The sequence below is a fragment of the Lissotriton helveticus genome, chromosome 1_1, assembly GCF_964261635.1.
Source record: "Lissotriton helveticus chromosome 1_1, aLisHel1.1, whole genome shotgun sequence".
Taxonomy (NCBI): domain Eukaryota; kingdom Metazoa; phylum Chordata; class Amphibia; order Caudata; family Salamandridae; genus Lissotriton; species Lissotriton helveticus.
Genome location: NC_136057.1, coordinates 1,669,366,372 through 1,669,386,638, shown reverse-complemented (window position 1 = coordinate 1,669,386,638; position 20,267 = coordinate 1,669,366,372). Strand labels below are relative to the sequence as shown.

Genomic DNA, 20,267 nt, shown 5'->3' with positions numbered 1-20,267 from the left:
TCATAATGACATCACTAAAGCCATATAGCTCCCACCCCAGAGCCCTGATGTCAGTTCTCATTGGTGTTTAACCACATCTCGGTAGGCGGGGACGAGAGTAATGTCTAGACAAAAACAGCTTTAGTCCAACAAACTAAATTGCCATATTTTTATAAGACCTTTACATTTTCTTCAGAAAAGATGAGTGTGGAACTGGTGAGGAATCTGGAAGTAAATAAAGTGTGTGTTGCAGTGGAAGCAGCAGTGGTGGCAAGAGAAGAGTCCTACTGTTGATCGAGGAGAGGCGCAGTTGAAGTTGTTTTGTCTGGTGCGGAGGTCTAGGAGTTCGGTCCCGGTGTATCTGTGGATGAGTGGGGGACCATGGGTCCGAGTGCTGGGCGTGGTCCAGGCTCGGACGGGAACAGACGGGCTTGCCTTAGGAGCACCATTTGCGCACCGGCAGCACGCCTACTGTGCATGTCTGCTGCATGGTCGCAGTACAACCTCCATTAAGTAGGTTTTCTGGGAGGCAGGCAGGTCGCTGGGCATGGTCAAAGGGGAGTGGAAGGAAGAGGGCGGGCAAGAAATCTGGGATGGAAAAAGCAGGAAAAAGAGATTATTAAGAAATAGAAAAGGGGAAAGGGGTTATATACACGATTGCACCTATCTTTTGTATCGCCTTAGTTATTCTTTATGGTGACACGGATCGGAGATTCTTTTACCCCTAAATCTCCTAGAACAAAAAAAGAATTTTTTGTTCTAATTTGCAACTTTTTTAACAATACTGATCCAGCACACAAAACTAGTGTTATAAGAGTCTATACAATAATATACACATTTCAGTTACAATGTAAAGTCATTCAGTAGCAGAATCGTTGGATGTTTATTTGGACGTTCAATCTTAATTCTTTTCTTAGTAGGTTTCAGGCACATTGGTTTCACAAGTTCGAATCTCTCAAGGTAAGTTAGCCAATGTAATAATGGTTGAAAGCATGGTTCAAGCCGGCTCCATCGCGTGGCGTCCTTTGTTGAAAAGAATTACTACTTTAAAAAATTACCACCAAATTGAAAGAAAGAATCCCTGCACATTGACGAAAATCTCATTATCATTGCCCTGAAGAAGTCCGTGGAGGACGAAACGCGTTGGCTACATTTTTTGAAGAACTCAATAAAGATTGAACGTCCAAATAAACATCCAACGATTCTGCTACTGAATGACTTTACATTGTAACTGAAATGTGTATATTATTGTATAGACTCTTATAACACTAGTTTTGTGTGCTGGATCAGTATTGTTAAAAAAGGAAAAAGAGATTAGCCTGGAAGTAAAATGGGGTAAGGTTAAATTAGAAAAAGTGAGTTTCAAGGAGAAAATCGTTAAGGAGCCTTCAAAGTGAAAACGAGTTAGAAGGAGCGAGGATGGTTAAAGAGAGCCTGCAAAGTAAAAACGAGTTTGAAGGAGAAAAGGAGTTAGGGAGCCTGTAAAGTAAGATGAGTTAGAAGGAGAAAGAGTGATTAAAGGGAACCTGCAAAGTAAAAACGAGTTAGAAGAACAATAAGAGTTAGGTAGTCTGCACAGAAAATGCGAGTTTGAATGAGAAAAAGAGTTAGGTAGCCTGCACAGTAAATCAGAGTTAAAAGGAGAACAAGAATTTGCAATGCAATAGGTCTCGTATTTGCGATACTTTGAGCTACTGGCATTGTAAATGACCAACCTTTTATCTACATGTTGGTTTTTCAAACAGATAAATAAAAGGCATTGTCATTTACAATGCCAATAGCTAAACATTTCGCAAATGCGAGACCTATTGCATTGCAAATGCTTGTTTACACAGAGCAATCTATACTTTGCCTTTAGTAGCATAACCTGGACTTTTTCCGTAGACAATGCAGCAATCACCACTGAGATCACTTTGATGGCACATGATTGCAGAATAACCCCTAAACACACACCACTTACACATTCCTGTCTTTTCACAGCGTCCTCTGTTTCACTTAAATAAAAATCCACACTGAAAGCTCGTGATGCTCTCACATGTCTCTGGTGATATGGCTGATGTGAGAGATGTGTTTCTTTGATCTGAAAGTAATTGCAGGACTTCTTACGGAGTTATTCACTTCCCCTCGCAGCCAAGAAAAGGAACTGCTGCAAACTTCGAGCACGCCAAGATTCTGCTGATATGGGCGTGTGCGCACACACAGACACGCACCTGTGTTTTCGGATATATTTTGCTCAATGAAGCACACCGACCCTTTTGCTATGTGACCATTTATTTATTTATTTATTTATTTTTACAATTTATACGGCGCGAACAATTGCCCGTAGGCGTCTCGGCGCTTGAAACAGTGCATAGGATTCCCCACAGAGGCTGAAGACAGTTATTCTTGAGAAAAAAGCCAGGTCTTTATTTTTTTGCGAAATTGCATCAGTGATGGGCTTTCTCTGATGGCTACTGACAGGGAGTTCCAAAGTCTAGGAGCGGCCACCAAGAAGCGCCTATCGCCCCAGGTGACTGTTTTGGTTCTCGGTACCAACAAAAGATTAAGATTGTTGGATCTAAGAGATCTGGAGGATAAATGAATCCTAAAGTGGGTTTTGAGAAAGTGTGGGCCCTGATTATGCAATGCTTTATAAACTATACAAAGGGTTTTGAACTTGATCCTGTTCCGGATCTTGAGCCAATGAAGATCTTTTATGGTCTCCGAGATTGGCGTGAACTCTGGAGATACAGACAGGAGGCGGGTTGCAGCGTTCTGTATTGTCTGCAGTTTGTTGGTCACTCTAGCCTGGGCATTGATGAGTAAGCCATTGCAATAATCAAGGGAGGACAACACCAGGGAGCTTACCAGTGTCTTTCCTGCTCCAACTGGCAAGAACGGCATAATTTTCTTCATTAGCCTGAGTTTATGATAGGCTGTGGCTGCTGTTTTATTTGCGTGGGCCATAAAATTCAGATTCTCGTCAAAAGTCACTCCGAGATTTCTGACAGTAAGGACCGGTTTTGGGGGGGTGCCATACGTCGGTGGCCACCAGGTGGTAGACCAACTGGGTGAAAGATGTCCAAAAATGACCACCTCCGTTTTATCGGAGTTTAATTTTAGGCAATTAGAGGCCATCCATTCTCCAATCGCTTGCATGCCCCCTTGAAAATTTTCTGCTACCCTCTCTCCATCACCATTGATGGCCAGCACGAGCTGCGTGTCATCTGCGTAGGAGGTGAGGCTCATCCCGTGGGCCTTGATGACAGAGGCCAAGTCCGACACATATATATTAAATAGTGTCGGACTTAGGGATGAGCCTTGGGGTACACCACATGGCAGTGAGAGCTTGTCAGATTGAAAAGGCCCCAATGTGACTACCTGTGTTCTCCCCGCTAAAAAGGATGAAAGCAAGTTCTTTGCCAGGTGGCGAATGCCCATCTTTCCGACACGGTCCACCAAAATCTTGTGGTCGACCGTGTCGAAAGCTGCAGATAGATCAAGCAGTACCAGTATCGCTGTTCCTCCCTGGTCCCGGATCACTCGGATATCCTCAGTTGCTTTAATTAGGGCAGTCTCAGTGCCGTGGTATTTGCGAAAGCCGAATTGGGTGTTGTCCAGTAGTTGGTGCTTTTCTACAAACTCTGAAAGTTGTATGTTCATAGCTTTCTCAGCTACCTTGGCTAAAAAAGGTAGGCTGGCTATGGGGCGGTAGTTTTTTAATTGCTCCTTGTCCAGGTTGGCTTTCTTCAAGAGAGGCTTAACTAGTGTATTCTTCAGGGAATCCGGGTATTTCCCGGTTCTGAACATTGCATTACAGATTGAGGCGATGTCAAGAGCCAAACAATCCATAACTGGACGGATAACCTTGAGAGGACAGGGATCCAATGCTGATCCAGATTTAATGGTGGCAATGATTTCTTTAATTTGTGTCTCTGTGAGGTCTGTGAACTGAGACAGTTCGGTGTCCTGTGTCATACAGTCAGGCATGGGTGATTGGGTTATAGTTTTATCAGAGAATGCTTGATATATATCGTTTACTTTGGTAAAAAAGAAGTTTCAAGACATACTTCCTCTTTGAAGTAAACCATATCATTAAAACATTATTTCCCATACTGTACCGCCCAAAGATTACAGCTGCCAGCTCTAACACTTGCTTCCATTAATATTATGGAAATTCGCTTAATATTTGGACGACTCTATCACAAATCTCGCTTCGAGAGGCTCACGGTAGACATTTGTTCTTTCATATGAGAAAGGGCATACCTGTTTGTAAAACCCTGAAGATTTTCCAGTTATTTTAAGCTGACTGTTTCATCACATCTGAAAGTCACATCTTTCCTTTCCATTACGGCTGGGTATATTTATTTTATTTTATTTTTGGGGGATGGATGTTGCCTTTCTAGCATTTTCAGTCTATGTTCCTAACAGATTGATACACCTTAGACTGCCTCGAGTGACTTGTGTGTTATTTCATTGTACAGATATCTAACGGAGGCCCCTTTGCAAAGGATTTTGTCGTGAAGGAAACATTCTGCACTTATATTTTGAATTAGAATACATTTTAACGCACGTGTTAAAGTAAAATAACATAAAAACATGCACATGCACCAATCAGCATTAAAACATTACTATAGAATTGGACTCTGTCTCTCATAATGGAGGGTCGTTCTAGTAAAGCAAAATAGACACAAAGCACTGATGCAAAGACAGGCGTTGGGTGGGGGGCAGAGGGGGGGCACTGATGCAAAACCAGGAGTGATGGAGGGGAGGCACTTATGCAAAAGAAGGCGTGGGGTGGGCGGCACTGATGCAAAACCAGGGGTGGGGGGTACGTTGATGCAAAAAATAAGACGGGGATACAAAAATGCATATTATGGCGCTGCCTCGTGCAGTCGTTTGTTACTGTGTCTTGAAAAAAGCCTGCTTATATGCTGGAGACATAAACTTATGAAACTCTACGCACCCAGAAACAGCAGCCTGCAGCAAAAGGATGCTGTAAATAACATGCCCTCTTTTCCTTGCTAAAGGACAAACCACAACGCGGACCAGGGTTTGACATTGTACAGAAGAGCTCTGTGACCTCGACACTTGGAAAGCAGCACGAGACAGTAGTTGCGCAGTTAGTCTCTCCTTTCTGAAAGCAGCACTAGGCTTGGCAGGCAGATACAATTGTAACAAGGTGAGCTCGGATGGGCTTTGTGGCGTTTTAAATTGTGTGCGTCATGAAAGCAACTGCAAAGCGGAAATATGGTTCTGTCCGGAAGGGCTGAGGCAGAATTAGAATACAGCTGCCTGGCTTTGGCAGGAGGCAACAGCACCTGCTTTGCATCTCTCTGGCAAACACTGCTCTGCCATCTCATTCTTGCTTAAACGAACTACAGCAATTCACCACGAGCAGCACTACACACATCCGTTTGAATTCATCACTACACATGCACCTACCTTTGAAAGGTTCTCGGATGGTTTAAGATAATTTGGACTCCAAACGATGAAAACAAGCATTTGCAAAGCTGAATGAAGAAGAAAAAAAGTGCTTACCATCTAATGAAGGAGACGGTGTAACGCCGCAAGTGAAAGATCCAGTCCTGATGGGCAGTCCCAAAAGGAGGCAGGGCGGTAACAAGACGGTACTAAGAAGCCTCATTATCAATTGAAAGTCAGCATTTACCATGGACGATGACGCCAGCCAATGAAAAATATGGGCAGAGCTTCCACAGCACTGCCACATCTGTCCCTACTACAATATGCCTCGCAGAGCGAGCAGCGCATGCGCTGCAACGCTGGGCTCGACCTAAAAAGAGATAAGGGTGCGGGTAAAGTAAAAACGAGTTAGAAGGAGAGAGAATGGTTAAAGGGAGTCTACATGGTAAAAAAGAGTTAGAAGGAGAGAAGAGTTAAAGGGGGGCTGCAAGGTAAAACAAGTTAAGAAGGAGAACGAGACGCACAGAAACGGATGGTAACCTTCATGGAGATCCGAGGACCTGCCTGGCAGAGCGAGCAGCAGGGGAGAACTGCCCTGCTGACCTGCTCAATGGGGTTACGCTGCGGCCTCCATTAAGTAGGTATCCCGGGAGGGGGGGCGTGGCACTGGATGGGGTCAGTGGGAAGCGGGAGGAAGAAAGCAGGGAAGAACGCTGGGAAGGAAAAAGCAGGAAAAAGAGGTTAGCCTGGAAGTAAAATGGGGTAAAGTTTAGAAGGGAAAAAGCAAGTTTCAAAGAGTAAATTGTTGAGGAGTCTGCAAAGTGAAAACGAGTTAGAAGGAGTGAGAAAGGGTAAAGGGAGCCTGAAAAGTAAATAGGAGCCCTGCAAGGTAAAACGAGATTAGAAGGAGAACAAGGAGCATAGAAACAGATGAGAACCTTCAGGGAGATCCGAGGGATATATGATGATACAACGAATTCCGTTGCAACGCATGCCTTTACCACGCATGCGTTACAACGGAATTCGTTTACCACGGATAAACTTTTCCTCGAATAATTGCGTGGTGACGTCATACGTCGTTAAGAGAAAACGGCATTTTTTTCCGATTTCTCTTTAACGACGCTGACGCCGACGTGACTTATGGTGAGTTGTTTTATTTGGGGGGGGAGACCCCCCCAAGCCCCCCTTTTTTTCTTTTTACCTTTACCACATATGCCTTTACTACAAACATCGTAGTAAAGGTATGCGTGGTAAAGGCATTAGTGGTAACCACGCATGCGTTGTACTGCATGCGTGGTTAAAGATTTCGGGGAAACGGCTTCGTTGTAAAGGCCGTTTCCCAGATCCGAGGACCTGCCTGGCAGAGCAAGCAGCCTGGGAGATCTGGTCCGGAGACCTAGGACCACACAAAGCAGACACCAGAAATGTTATTCTTTAAGCTTGATAACTAGGTACAAATGAATTAATGAATCTCAATTGCTTTGCAACAATATTGGGTGTTTTGAACTCCTATGCTTTAGCTCTCCTTTTTACACAGTTTTAAAATAAAAGCCACCATGTCCAGGTGGAAGGGGATTTGCAGATTTACGGATCACTGCTGCAATGTATAATTGTGTTAGTGCTGTGTACCATAATTCAAGGAGCCTTAAGCCTCTTTAAAATAATATATATTTATAAACAGGTAAATACAACACCTAGTAACCTGTCACTACAGCCATTATGCAGTTACTAGTTTATTGACAGGTACATTTCGGAACTCCAACCGAGAGGCACACTAATAACATCTAAATCATGTTTACTATTTAATGTAACTGAGGTTAGATATGCCCTCCAGCAGTACAGCAGCAGTAAGGCCTAGACCTTTGGGAACCCCTTTTAACTAATGTTTTTAATGCCATAACTAGTGCGGGGGCCACTTGATTCATGGTAAAAAAACAATTATGGTCCCTATTCATAACAAAGGTGGGAAATCAGTGCCCAAAAATTACAGATCCATTCCTTATCGGATGGCACGGCTAAATTAATGGGTAGAATTTTACTAAACAGATTGGAAGAATTAGCCACTCAGAAAAATAGTATGATACCCGCACAATATGGGTTTACGAAAGGGAAAGGCACAATAGACCAATGCCTTAACCTAAGTATGCTAATTAACAAAAATACCTTAGCTAAAAGGGGAACGGTCTACATGGCCTTCATTGATCTATCGGCAGCTTTTGATTGTGTCTCCCATCGTCATCTATGGAGAATCGTGGAAGAGATGGGCATCGATGAGGCCATAATCTCATTTATAATGCAGTTGTATACTCAGGCATCAGCATGTGTCCAATTTGGAGGCCATGGAGAGGGCACTAGGTGGTTTGAGATTGATAGGGGGATCAGATAGGGAGGTGTCCTCGCTCTCTTTTTATTTTCCATCTATACGAATGGCGTGGAGGCACCCCTGCTAGGTCTTCCCCTAGATGTCCCTGTGGTAAACCAGGTGCGCATTCCCATACTCTTTTACGCCAATGAAAAAGTGCTAATCGCCCGTACTGGCATGGCACTGCAGAAACTCATACTGGAGTATGTGAAATGTATGCAAAACTTGGATTTACAGGTGAAAGAGGCAAAATCTTTCATCTTAGTGGCCGGCCATCGAGCAAAGAAACTACCTACTTTTTATATAGCTGGCCGTAGAGTATAACACACAGATACCTTCTTGTACTTAGAAGTATTGTTTAATAAAATTCCCTCTTGGACACATATGGTAGTTAATAGAATCGTTCTCTTGGAAAAAAGCATTAACACAATTTTTTCTTTTATTAAAAAACTGGGTTCCAAACCATTGCACGTCATTAAAAAGATCTACAGGGCTAAAGCTACTTCTGTTGCGGCATATGGTGCAGGAGTGTAGGGATACACAAACTCAGACTCAGTCCAAACCACAGAGGACACCTATTTGAAAATTTAGTAGCCCTCCATAGTAGTTCCTCTTTTAATTGCCATCGTGAGCTGGAAGCACCCTATATATCTGATCAGGTGCGCCTAGCCCCAATCTTGTGTGGCTTTCGATTTGGCAAAGTGAGTCAATTTATCTTACACAACATATTATGAAAGACTGTTTAACTCTTGATAATGCATATAAGATCCCTTGGATCGCTTATGCTCCTAATACCTTCCATTTTTGGGGTTTGCAACAGCTGTTTGAGACCTCGGCCACATGTATGGCCATTTAAAAAAAACAAATAAAAATCGTTTTTCAAGCAAAATGGAGACGGAATGATATAACTTCAATTGCACTAAATCTACGGTCTCAATCTATTTGAATGTACCCCCTATCTCCAGGGGGCCAGCCTCCTATATGTCATTTGTTACAAACCACCGTCATCGCTTTGTATTATTACGGTTAAGACTAAACCTCATCACATGGTTGCTGGGCTACCCTTCTGGCATTTATTTTCAGCAAGCCCTGCCTCCCTGTCTGTGCGACGGAGTATCTAGTCAATCAAACCTTCATATCTTTTTTCCTGTAAAATGTATGCAGTAAATCGTAAAACCTATATTTTTACTATAATCCTCAACTACAAAATCAGGCAATGCTTACCACGATTACATTTTTTACAAATGCTTCATGACCATTATGTCTGTTACTGTGTAGCAAACTTTTTATGCTTTTTCACTAAAAGCAAGGAGATTACAACAGTAGTTAAGATCAATAGGTTTTACTGTATTCCTGTTATTTGCTGTTTTATCGATTTTTTAAATATATTTTTAAATATTTGTTCATGATATTCTATTACATGATGTTTTGTCTATATAAATTTGTACTTTTATGATATATGTGTTTTGATTGACAGACAGGTGCTTTAATGTTGGAAATAAAAATCAGCAAGTGAAAAAATAAATATTGCAAAAGCATGTTCTGATACACAACTTTTCCTTCTAGGGTGGAGTATTCTATTTTCTGGAACATGTGGCGGCAGACAAATCTACATGGAGCTTCTTCTTTCAACATATTTACCACCCTACTTGGAAGACTGTGTGCTGTGGATGTCACCTCGTCAGAGAGACTTGGAAAGACATTGAGAAGGCACATTTCTCCAAAGTAAACCTACAGCACATATGGGCGCCCATGGACTGGAATCCTGCGCGAGCTCACATTATGGGATATGCAGTGAAATAGTGGTACCCTACTGAAGTAACGAAACATTTACTGGAGTTGTCTTGTTTTTCTTTTCTAATTACTTGATACAGAGTTTTCAGAGATGTGGGATATAATTTGCCAATTAAGTTATAATGAGGTACCTCGCATGGTAAGTATTACCTATGTGTCACCTTTCTGCTCAGGTTGAAAATTGGGTCGGACTGGGACAGAAAACAGACACTGGCACCAAAATAAAAGCGGCCTTCATTTGTGAATTAGAGAGCTAAATCATGGGCCGTTTTGCAAACTGTGTACATTTGAACTAGTAAAGACATGTTCTATTGGAGTTTTGCAAAATATCGAAGTGCATGCATTTAAACTTGCTATAGGCAACGTTTGTGGTAGTATTAAGAAAATCATCTGAAAAATACCGGCCCAGTAGACCATAAAACAGACCCACAAACAGCCATAGAAATAGCGCACACTCTGACCTGTCAGACCAGCCCTTCGAGCACTACCCGATTGTCTTATAGGTCAATCCGACCCTGCTTGAAAGACTGGCTGTTACCAACCGCACTGCAAGAATTTAGAGAACTCTTCAAGTACTATAGAAGAAACACGTGTACCTTTCTAGCTCTCTTCCAGAACGTAACTCAGTTGCCTTTCTCAAGCAAAACGAGAAGCGTTTTTGATATGCAATGTTCTCTTTATAAAAAATAAAAAATAAAAAAAACAAGGAGCATAGACTGTATGTGAAAATACATGTAAGGAAGTCACATGGAACATAATTAAAAAGAATAACGAATATAAGACCCGTTACCACCTTATCATGTACTATAGCTGCTATGTTATTCATTGTCTAATATGGGGCAGTGTCTTTGTAGCTTAATTAAATCAAGTCAAATAAAACACAATTAATCTTATGCTACCATTCTAAAAAAAAACAGCTGCTTGCTCCTTTTTCTTTGTAAATTTTTGTTTACTTACTAAAGAAAAGTTATGTCTCGTTTAATATAGCAAAACCCCCAAATCATTTGAACTAAGGCCATCTTGGTGCAGGTGGCTATTTACCTTCAGTGCCTCGGGGTCGCTTTACACCATGAAGAATGAACCTTCGCCTCTAAACCACACCAAGCACTCGTCCAGTCTCATACGTACTGGGTAGCTATGATGGAGCTCTCAAACGATCATGCACTTACTGAACAGAGATGGATATGTATGAAATGCATTATGGGAAATCCACGAGATGAAGGAGTGTCCCGACAAAGATACATAATGGAATTGCTGTTTTTGTAAGACCTGATAGGGATAAATAGATGCGTGATACATGAAGGGAACATGTTCGATATGCTTTGCAAAGAAAAACGAGTCAAAAGAATCCAAAACAATCAGTATCTGGGTCGTTGTAATTGTTCTCTTGTGTTTTATAGAGGTGCATTTCAGTGTGAAAGGCATCTCTCCAAAGTGGCAGACAGATTTTGCTAATACTATGACCGTTTTTTCCTCCTCTTGGCTTTTGTGGAGGGCTGGATGTACCGTCTGTACCGACCAGGGGGTGTCAGTTTGAGATCTCCGCAGAATCTATTGGGATTTAAGTGTATAAAGTATGTTTAAGCCAAACTTCTAGTATTTCAGCAACTACCCAAAACAATAGTTGATCCAAACTGCATCACTACATTCACAATTGTTATTCCCCTTTAGGTCTCTGCTTGGAATATGTTACAATTGTACCTCAAACTCGTTCTCTATTTGAATTGAGTATTTTCTAACATGTTGTCTATCCCTGGAACCCATTAGCCAATAAGACAAGCATTGGCAAATGCTAACAGGTCTGGCTCTACCGGAATATTGTTTACTAATGTGAAGCACTACAAACAAACAGCATGGGAATGAATATGTATTTGTGTAGAAGCAAAGAACTGTAGAATATTACTAGTGTAGGTTATAAGGTAAGGCGACAGTTGCGCTGTTAAGCCAGACCTGCAAATACACGTAGGTTAATAAGTCCCCTCTAACTATCACTGCTGCTGCCAGAGAAAGACAAACACCATAAACTATCTAGTTATCTAAGGCACTTTTACCGCATTATCTGTAATAAGTGTGCCCCTGAAAGTTGAAGCTCAGCCAGCTGGATAAATAAAGAAAATGATGACAGCTGCATTGAGTGCAGGTATTTTCTTGTGGAAGCATATAACTTCTGCCCAATCAAAACATGTACTCCTGGCTGCCAACATGTGGACGGTTCGAAAGCCCCTCTGGTGAAGCTCACATAATAGTTTGGTGACAGCTGCACTGTCAAGCCAGGCCATATAAAAGCCTTTGATTCAAACCTGTTAGAACCCAGCATTTTCGATTTTTAGTTTAGGAAAAAAAGTCTGCATGCTTTGCTCTCCTGCACGACGGATAACAACAGAACAACTTGAAGAGCCCTCTTTGAATGCATAGACATCTGCTTTTTAAGAGACAAAACATGCATTCTTTGACCTTCAGGGACTAATAGCCAAAAGGAAGGCAGTGACTGAGAAAAATAACATGCAGGCTTCGATACTCTAAGTTAGGTTAGAAACATAAATACTAAAGGAGTAAGTATGACCCTACAGTACCCTAGAGTACCCCACTCTCGGATAAGTAAACTGTCGATACCCTCGTGAAAAAATAAACAGTTTTCTCAAAGGCCGGAAGGTCAGACATCTTTAAGGCCAAATTATCTTCTCTGAAGCCTACAGCTAAAAAGGGAAAACATAACATTTTAGGTCTCGGCTAGCGTAGGCTGCGCACATGCGCAGTCTCGCTGGCGAGATTTAATGTCTCTGAGTAGCGAGGATAAGCCCCGCCCTCTTCTCCATTGACTGGCCTCCTAAACGGTGGCCATCCATTGGAGAAGAGGTCCCAGTGACGACATTCTCTCGACCGAAGCCCTGTCCTTTTCGGATTGGGTGGCGTGTTTTTGACTTTCTTTCTACCTAGTGACGTTCTCAGTCAAAAACACGCCCCCAGTCTGAAAAGGACGGGGCTTAAAGACAAAGGGCGAGCGCTTGTTGACTTCTATATTCCAACTTACAATTTAATTTTTTTGACCCTAAGATACTAACTCTTCCCTTGCACTGTGCCTCCGGAGCACGCTATTACACACACTGACTCGGGAAACATCCTTTACAACGCAACTTTTACCACGCAGTGCCTTTACGACGCAACTTTTACAACGCAAACCATTACAACGCATTGCGCTGGGGGGCGCTCTAGGATAGGGAATGTGTTTAATGTACTATCCAACACCTTCCCTACTATCCACGGGGACTGGAGTTGGAATAGTAAATTAAACAATTCACTATCCAGCGCCTAAAAGCACTATGCGTTGTAATGGTATGCGTTGTAAAAACAGCGTTGTAAAAGCATGCGATGTAAAAGCATGCGTTGTAATGTCATACATCCCACTGACTCTGATGTCAGACTAAGAACGAATATATTTGAGCGCGGCCTGTGCCGGAACTGACTTTGTTAGTGGGACCGCAGAGACCGCTTTAATTCTTCATTACGGTAGGACCACATCTCAGCACCTAACTGCAACCCGCCTCCGAGCACTCATACTATACTCTAGTTCGGCTGTCATTCACCAAACTGTAACCTGCTTTCGATCTCTCGTACAATACTCTAGTCCAGTTGCCTTTCCCAAGACGCGATCACACGACCATAGCACTAAGTAATGTTTTCGCGATGTGCACGGTTACCATACGCTTCCTTCTGAGAGCTAACCCAATCATTACCCACAACTCCCCGCTAAGCGTTATCACGTAAAACGCATAGGGACCACACCGCCTGCCTCAATGAGCAATGTCTGCCCCTCTCTCTAAACATGGAAGAAGGACGCAAAGTACGACTACTCGTGAGACTGCATTCTGTCGTCCCTTCCTATCTCTGCTGCCGGCGACGCCATCACTGGGTGATCCGGGAATCCGAGGACATCGGAGGGGAGGGTGCCTGGGACAGGGTGGCGAGCGAGAGTGCTGGGGCCCGCTCAGGGGAATGTGGTGGCAGTAGTTGTCATGATGAGCTTGTACGTGAGTGTCATCTGATTATTTATGTCTGGGCACAAATGAGCGTCCCCAAACACGCACTCCACTCCCGAAGGCCAGTGCTCTGAGCTCGGTGTCTGGAGCTCGCAGTAAAAAATCCAATCCGAAAATCACCGATAAATCAAACTCGCACCTCAGCCAAGACCGCTCCTACCGACCCGGCCAGACTCAAAGGAGCCGCTTTTCCAAGATGACCACTCGCCTGCCTCACCCCACAGGCGGACACGAACACCCGCACACATTGCATGCACGAGCTGTGTGTGTGAGGGGCACAGGTGAGCCCGCTCGCCGCCTGCCCCAGCAGTAGTGTACCCCGTACTTGACGCGTCTGGGTGGGTGGGTCTAGGGCACGGGCCCTGGCGCGTGACACCCACTGTCCCCTGAGGCGAGCTTCACTGTCCGGCACCCTGGGGTACGAGATTCTGTCGGGCTCCACTGTGTAACCCCGGGTGTGTGTCCTCTACTCGATGCCCTGTAGTGTGAGGCACACCGTTCAACCCCCTGAGGTTCCCAACTCTCTGTCAGAGACACATCGAGTGCGTGAAAAACACAAGGCAACAGGAAGTACCTAGCTTTTTATGGACATTATGATATACTTTAAAGTACTTTCAACCGTTTAAGCGTGTCGAGAGCTTGATACTGCTTCGAGCTGCAGACATTCACTATTGTCTTAAGGTTTTTTTTCACTAGATCAGCAAGACTAGTGTGTTCTCGATGTTCGTCATTTCGAGCTTTCCCAATCGCGGGGGTACTACTGTGGAGATCACTTTGTCAGCAGATCTGTATCCTCTCATAGCGCCCCATACTCAGCAGTATTTGCTGCCCCAACACTTTGAATTAGGTGCAACACTGAACAAGAAAGTCACACGTGACTTTAAGCACTGCCCCACAAATCCGATATTCCAGTGATAGGGTCGATGCACTCCTCCCCCACACACAACTTTGCCATCGCACCTCCATCTTGACCAGCAGTACTATGCTCACAGCTCTGTGGTGCGTCTCCTGTAACAACCATTCTCCCGTCCCTGCTTCCCTCTGGGGGTGACAAATGTAAAACCAACAATTGATGGACAGAATGCAGAACAATGTCATACATTCACCCCAGTACAGAGATCTGGGCCTAAATCCATCGTTTTTTCGCACTCCACACCACCCCAGTTCAGACATGGCCATATGCAAATCAGCCTTGACCCTGTGCCTCATGGGAACAGTCCAGCCCGAACTTCCAAGCCATGTCTTTCCTGGACCGGAATCAAGCATCCTAGGACCGGTTTCTGGCTATCAGCCGTCTTCAGCCAGGATAGCCAGGATTGTTTTTGCATTTGTCTCCCTCTGGGGGGAGAGCATCACTGGCTGCAGTGTGGGGGGAGGGTGTTTCAAAGATAGCTTTACATGCCCGCCCTTCGCGTCTCAACTTGAGCGGCAGAAAAACAAGCAGTTAATCAGTAACGGCAATGCGAGGCTAATGCATTCTGGGATCGTGTACAACATTCTTCGCCACTCTGCCAGCTATTCTCGTGTGCCTATAATGGTATTTATTTTATGTGCGCAAATCTGTTACCAATGTTTCTCAGCACTGCACAACGTTCCTCCCTGACTTTGCAAACATAAAACCCATCCGCAAAGCTCTCCCTTTTCTTTGCATTTCCTCCGAATTCACAAATATGTTTTCCATTGAAACGTGCGATGGCTAGTTTGTTTTACCTGCTCCAAGCATGCAGTTTTGATATTGCTGATTGTACTTTTAATGCGGCCAGCCTGCTGAAGAAACGTTGGCCCGGGCGGTGTTTGCCGTCTCGTGACTCCTTCCCCTCCCCCAGCCGCATACCCCACATTCCTGCTGTTGCCTTGTTGCTATAGTGTTTAAGATCAACAGGCGCCCTAGGTGAGTTCTCTGTGTGTTAGCGCGCGTCCATGTGCAGGGGGTTTGCATTTCCCCAGCTAGAAATGCCTTGCCTGGAAATACTGTTACCCTCTGGTGATGGGCACCACGGATGCCAACACGGATGTGGTGAGGACTGTGTGGTGTATTCGATTTTGTTCATTTCGTCTCCTTCGAGACTGAGCACTGTGCCTGGTTGGAATCCACATTTTATGTGCTGTTTGCTATTCAACACAGTGTTGGAGGTGTAAGGGGAGGGGTGTCCGTTGGTGGAGCAGGTGCAGTGCACCGGGAGCCAGAGTGGCCCACTGAACCATGATTATTGCTGTATTTTATCATTCAAACAGCAGATAGGGAGGGCGTCCGCGCACTAAATCCCATACCACAGTGGCTACTGTACTGGTGTCTAGAAGTATAAAGTGGCAAGTATGAGAAATGGATGGAAGAGCATGGGGGAGTAATGGGCCTTGGGGTCAGTGTTCTCCCTTTACAAGGATAGGATCTCAATAGAGAGAGAGGGCTTTAAATTGGCACATCTCCCCTGGCAGCCCCCACCACTTTCCAAGCTCACCCTCCTCTGTTGACCTAATCTGCTGTGACAGATGAAGGATGCGGCTCTGTGTGTGGCTCTGCGTGTGTGGCTCTGTGTATGTGGCTCTGCGTGTGTGGCTCTGTGTGTGTGTGGCTCTGTGTGTGTGGGGGGGCTGTGTGTGTGTGCCTCTGTGTGTGTGGCTGTGTGTGTGTGTGTGTTTTTGAAACATAAATAAAACACGTTGTTATTTGCAATGGCAATAGCTCAAACTCGTGTAAATACGCGACCTATTGCATTGCAAATCCAATAGGTTTCGCATTTGCGAGAGATTAAGCTATTGGCATTGTAAATGACAATGCCATTTATTTATTTGTTTTCAAAACCAACACATAAATAAAAATGTTGTCATAACCAACAAATAAATAAAAATGTTGTCATTTACAATGCCAATAACTCTAACTTTTGCAAAGGCGAGACCGTTGCATTGTAAATGATTGTTTAAAGTCTAATGGTCATTGGACTCTCTGGGTATGTCACTTTAGATGTAGGCTGAATTTTATCAACATCTACATACAATTGCCAAAAGAAGAGAAACCTCTCAAAACAATATGAGTAGGCAAGCGAGAAGCAGAGATTTGCAATAACAAGCATTTGCAAAGCAAAAGGTCTCCCATTATTAAAGTTTGAGCTATTGGTGTTGCATTATTTAGTAATGCCAAAAGCTCAAACTTTAATAGGCGATAGGAGAAATCATGTATAGTTCATATGCAACCCCCCTTCTGAACGATAGATACTCTTTTTTTTTTCTTTCTCCATCTTCAAAATAGACAAAGGCCAATACTTTTGAATGTGAAGTTGGCACCACCCCTTCTGACAATGCACCCTCCAAACAACCCCCCACCACCCAGATACCTCCTGTCTACTGCTTAGGTCGTGGAACAAATTAACGAAAAATTGCCACTTTTGGGCGAATGCCTCATTGTCTTTTTAGGTCTCGGCTAGCGTAGGCTGTGCACATGCGCAGTCTTGCTGGCGAGATTTAATGACTTGGAGCAGTGAGGTTAAGCCCCGCCCCTCTTCTCCATTGGCTGGCCTCCTAAACGGCGGCCAGCCATTGGAGAAGAGGTCCCAGTGACGTTCTTCTTTGTATCTAAGCCCGTCCTTTTCAGATTGGGGGACGTGTTTTTTACTTTCTTTCTACCTAGTGACGTTCTAACTCAAAAACACACCCCCAGTCTGAAAAGGACGGGTCTTACAGGCAAAAGTGTTAATGTAAAAGTGTAAGGCGTGTGCTTTACATTGTTGTGTTTTCTAGTTATCTTTCCTACTGGCTGCAAACATGCCGCCCACCACCGGGGGCCGCATGGACCTGAGGAGCCGTGGTGTTCAGCAAGATCAGCTGCCCCTACTGCCACAAGGTGCGTGGGGTCCGGCAGGAGAGGGCCTGGGGAACAAGTTACTTGCCGGGACACAGGCCGGTGTGGAGGGCGCCGGAGCGGGGCATGAACTTACTGCCGGTGTACCAAGAGAGGAGCGGACAGGAAGAGCAGGGAGGGCCGGGAAGTGCTCCTCAGGCCAGGGGCATGAGGCGCTCCTGCTCGTGACTGAAAGGCTCGTTGGCGGGTGACATTCCATTCAGAGCTCAGGCCGTCTTCCCTGCTATTTGCGCCCACCCCTCCTCCTCTGTTGATGTGCCCGACTGGTGAGTCTGAAGATCCTCACCCGCAGTCACCATAGGCAGGCCGTCTTCCCCGCCATTTGTGCCCCCCTCCTCCTCCGCCTCTGTTAATGTGCCTGACTGGTGAGTCTGAAGATCCTCGCCCGCAGTCACCATAGGCAGGCCGTCTTCCCTGCCATTTGCGCCCCCCCTCCTCCTCTGTTAAAAAACTGCCGGTGCTCATACCTGATGAGACCCCGCCCACTTAAAGCCCTGAGGACTGCACTGTGTATTTGAACAGCACTTCACAGCAGTGGCGCGGCCGCAAGAAACTAAATCACTATGTGTGGCTCTGTATATGTGGCTCTGCGTGTGTGTGTGGCTCTGCGTGTGTGTGTGTGGCTCTGTGTCTGTGGGGGGGCTGTGTGTGTGTGTGTGCCTCTGTGTGTGTGGCTGTGTGTGTGTGTTTTTGAAACATAAATAAAACGCGTTGTTATTTGCAATGGCAATAGCTCAAACTCGTGTAAATACGCGACCTATTGCATTGCAAATCCAATAGGTCTCGCATTTGCGAGAAATTAAGTTATTGGCATTGTAAATGACAATGCCATTTATTTATCTGTTTTCAAAACCAACACATAAATAAAAATGTTGTCATAACCAACAAATAAATAAAAATGTTGTCATTTACAATGCCAATAACGCAAGACTGTTGCATTGTAAATGATTGTTTAAAGTCTAAGGGTCATTGGACTCTCTGGGTATGTCACTTTAGATGTAGGTTGAAATTTATCAACATCTACATACAATTGCCAAAAGAAGAGAAACCTCTCAAAACAATATGAGTAGGCAAGCGAGAAGCAATAACAAGCATTTGCAAAGCAATAGGTCTCGCATTATAAAAGTTTGAGCTATTGGTGTTGCATTATTTAGCAATGCCAAAAGCTCAAACTTTAATAGGCGATAGGAGAAATCATGTATAGTTCATATGCAACCCCCCTTCTGAACGATAGATACTCTTTGTTAGACCTGCCTGCCCTTTGAGTAGTCCCTCTTACTTGTTTATTAATTTTTGTCCCCTTTTTGCCCCTCAATCTTTTTCTTTTTATGTCCACTGGACTTTTCAGGTGTTGACCTAGGGGTTAGGTGCTCTTTGCCCTCATATTCTTTTTCCTGAGGCCTAGGTGCCTTTCTGACTGAAGTTACCAAAACCCACAAAATGGTGGCCAGTAACTGCCATAACGGACACTGAAGGAGAGGGGCCCATAGGATAGCATAGGGATGCTCTAGAACCTTCTAGCTGGTTCTGGTAGCCTGAGACCTGCATATATATAAGGCCAGTGGGTGGGCGGACATTTTGTACTGTACTGACCAGAGAGTAGAGGAGTGAGGCAGCGGTTTGGGGAGGTAGGCGCACAGGAAGTGTTTAGATCGTCCCCTAAGTCGTCAGCTTCTTCTTTGAGGACGTCTCCCCCTAGCCATTGACCAAGCCCTTACACTGGACCATTGACGTTATTGGCCAAGACTCCTGAAGAGATCCCTGTGGGAAGCGACTTCGAACCCCCCCCCCCCCCTTCCCCTCTTCCCTTTATGGGGAGCAGTCGTTCGCTGGCAGGGAGCAGCTGAGGTGACAGAGACTGTTCCACGATAATCTTCACCCCCTCCCTCTGGTATAAGGGAAACTTCACCTGGTAGTCGTGTCCACGGCTGCCCCGCCATCGCGTGCCTGCCTTGTGGACGCGGGCCCCCGGTGGGGAGATCTGGTGAAAAAAGACCCGGTTCCTGATGCTAGCGCAGTGACTTGGGAGGAGCGGTAGAGAAGGGGCGGGAACCAGACCAGCCCCCTCCGCTCCCTTCTTCTCCGTCAAGCCAGGAGAGGGCGGGTCGCGGATCCAGAGGCATCATCAAGGGAGCCTCAGGAAAGCTTCGACTTCACCAGCTACGGAGAGCCGACAGCGTCGCAGCAGTGTGTGGAGCCGGATCTCGAGGGTTTGACCAGTAGAGGCGGCACGAGCAGACCATCTGTCCGTGAGGAAGTCGAAAGAGCCCGGTAAGACGGTCGGAGTGCGCGGGACCTCCCCTTGGAGCCGAGGAGAGTCCTGCTTTTGTTCGTGACTTTGCGCTGGGTGAGGGGGGAGGAAAAGAGGAGTTTTACCCTGACACCAGCTCATTAGAAAGTGCTGACAGCCCGGAGGAAGTCGGGCGAGTGGGTCAAATGGAGACGCTAGTCTCGTACGAACTACCTGAAAGTCTGGAGAAATTAGCAAACCAGCAGTATAAAGTGAAAAGGGAGTGACCCGAAGGGGAACTTTAAGGCCTGCAAGACTGAAACAGAATCGGCAGTAGAAAGAGCCTGAACCCCCCCCCCCCCCCCCCAAGGGAGCATTTGAACTACTTAAGTTCAATAAAGGAGAACTGTTGTGGATGGTAGAACAGGACTGAGGCAGGGACTTACATCAGCCATAGGAGCTAACCTGCCTCCATGTGAAATCACCATTAAAAATTAGAATTACACTAGGAGAGGGGGATAGTACCGATGTGAAATGTAAAGTACTACTGTGATGCTATTGAAAAATTAGTGTGCCTTCTTTTACAGGTTGGAATCGAGTTAAACA

The 20,267-nt window shown here is 45.0% G+C and overlaps 1 protein-coding gene across 1 annotated transcript in view; it reads left to right on the top strand.

Annotated features, from left to right (window-relative positions):
- LOC144830693 (thiol S-methyltransferase TMT1A-like) overlaps positions 1–10,452 on the top strand; it is a 70,766-nt gene extending 60,314 nt beyond the window's left edge. The window contains exon 2 of the mRNA XM_078688931.1: positions 9,311–10,452. Within this exon, the coding sequence (XP_078545057.1) occupies positions 9,311–9,547 (237 nt within the window). The 3' untranslated portion in view covers positions 9,548–10,452. The remainder of the gene's footprint in view (positions 1–9,310) is intronic.
- Positions 10,453–20,267: the final 9,815 nt, after the last annotated feature.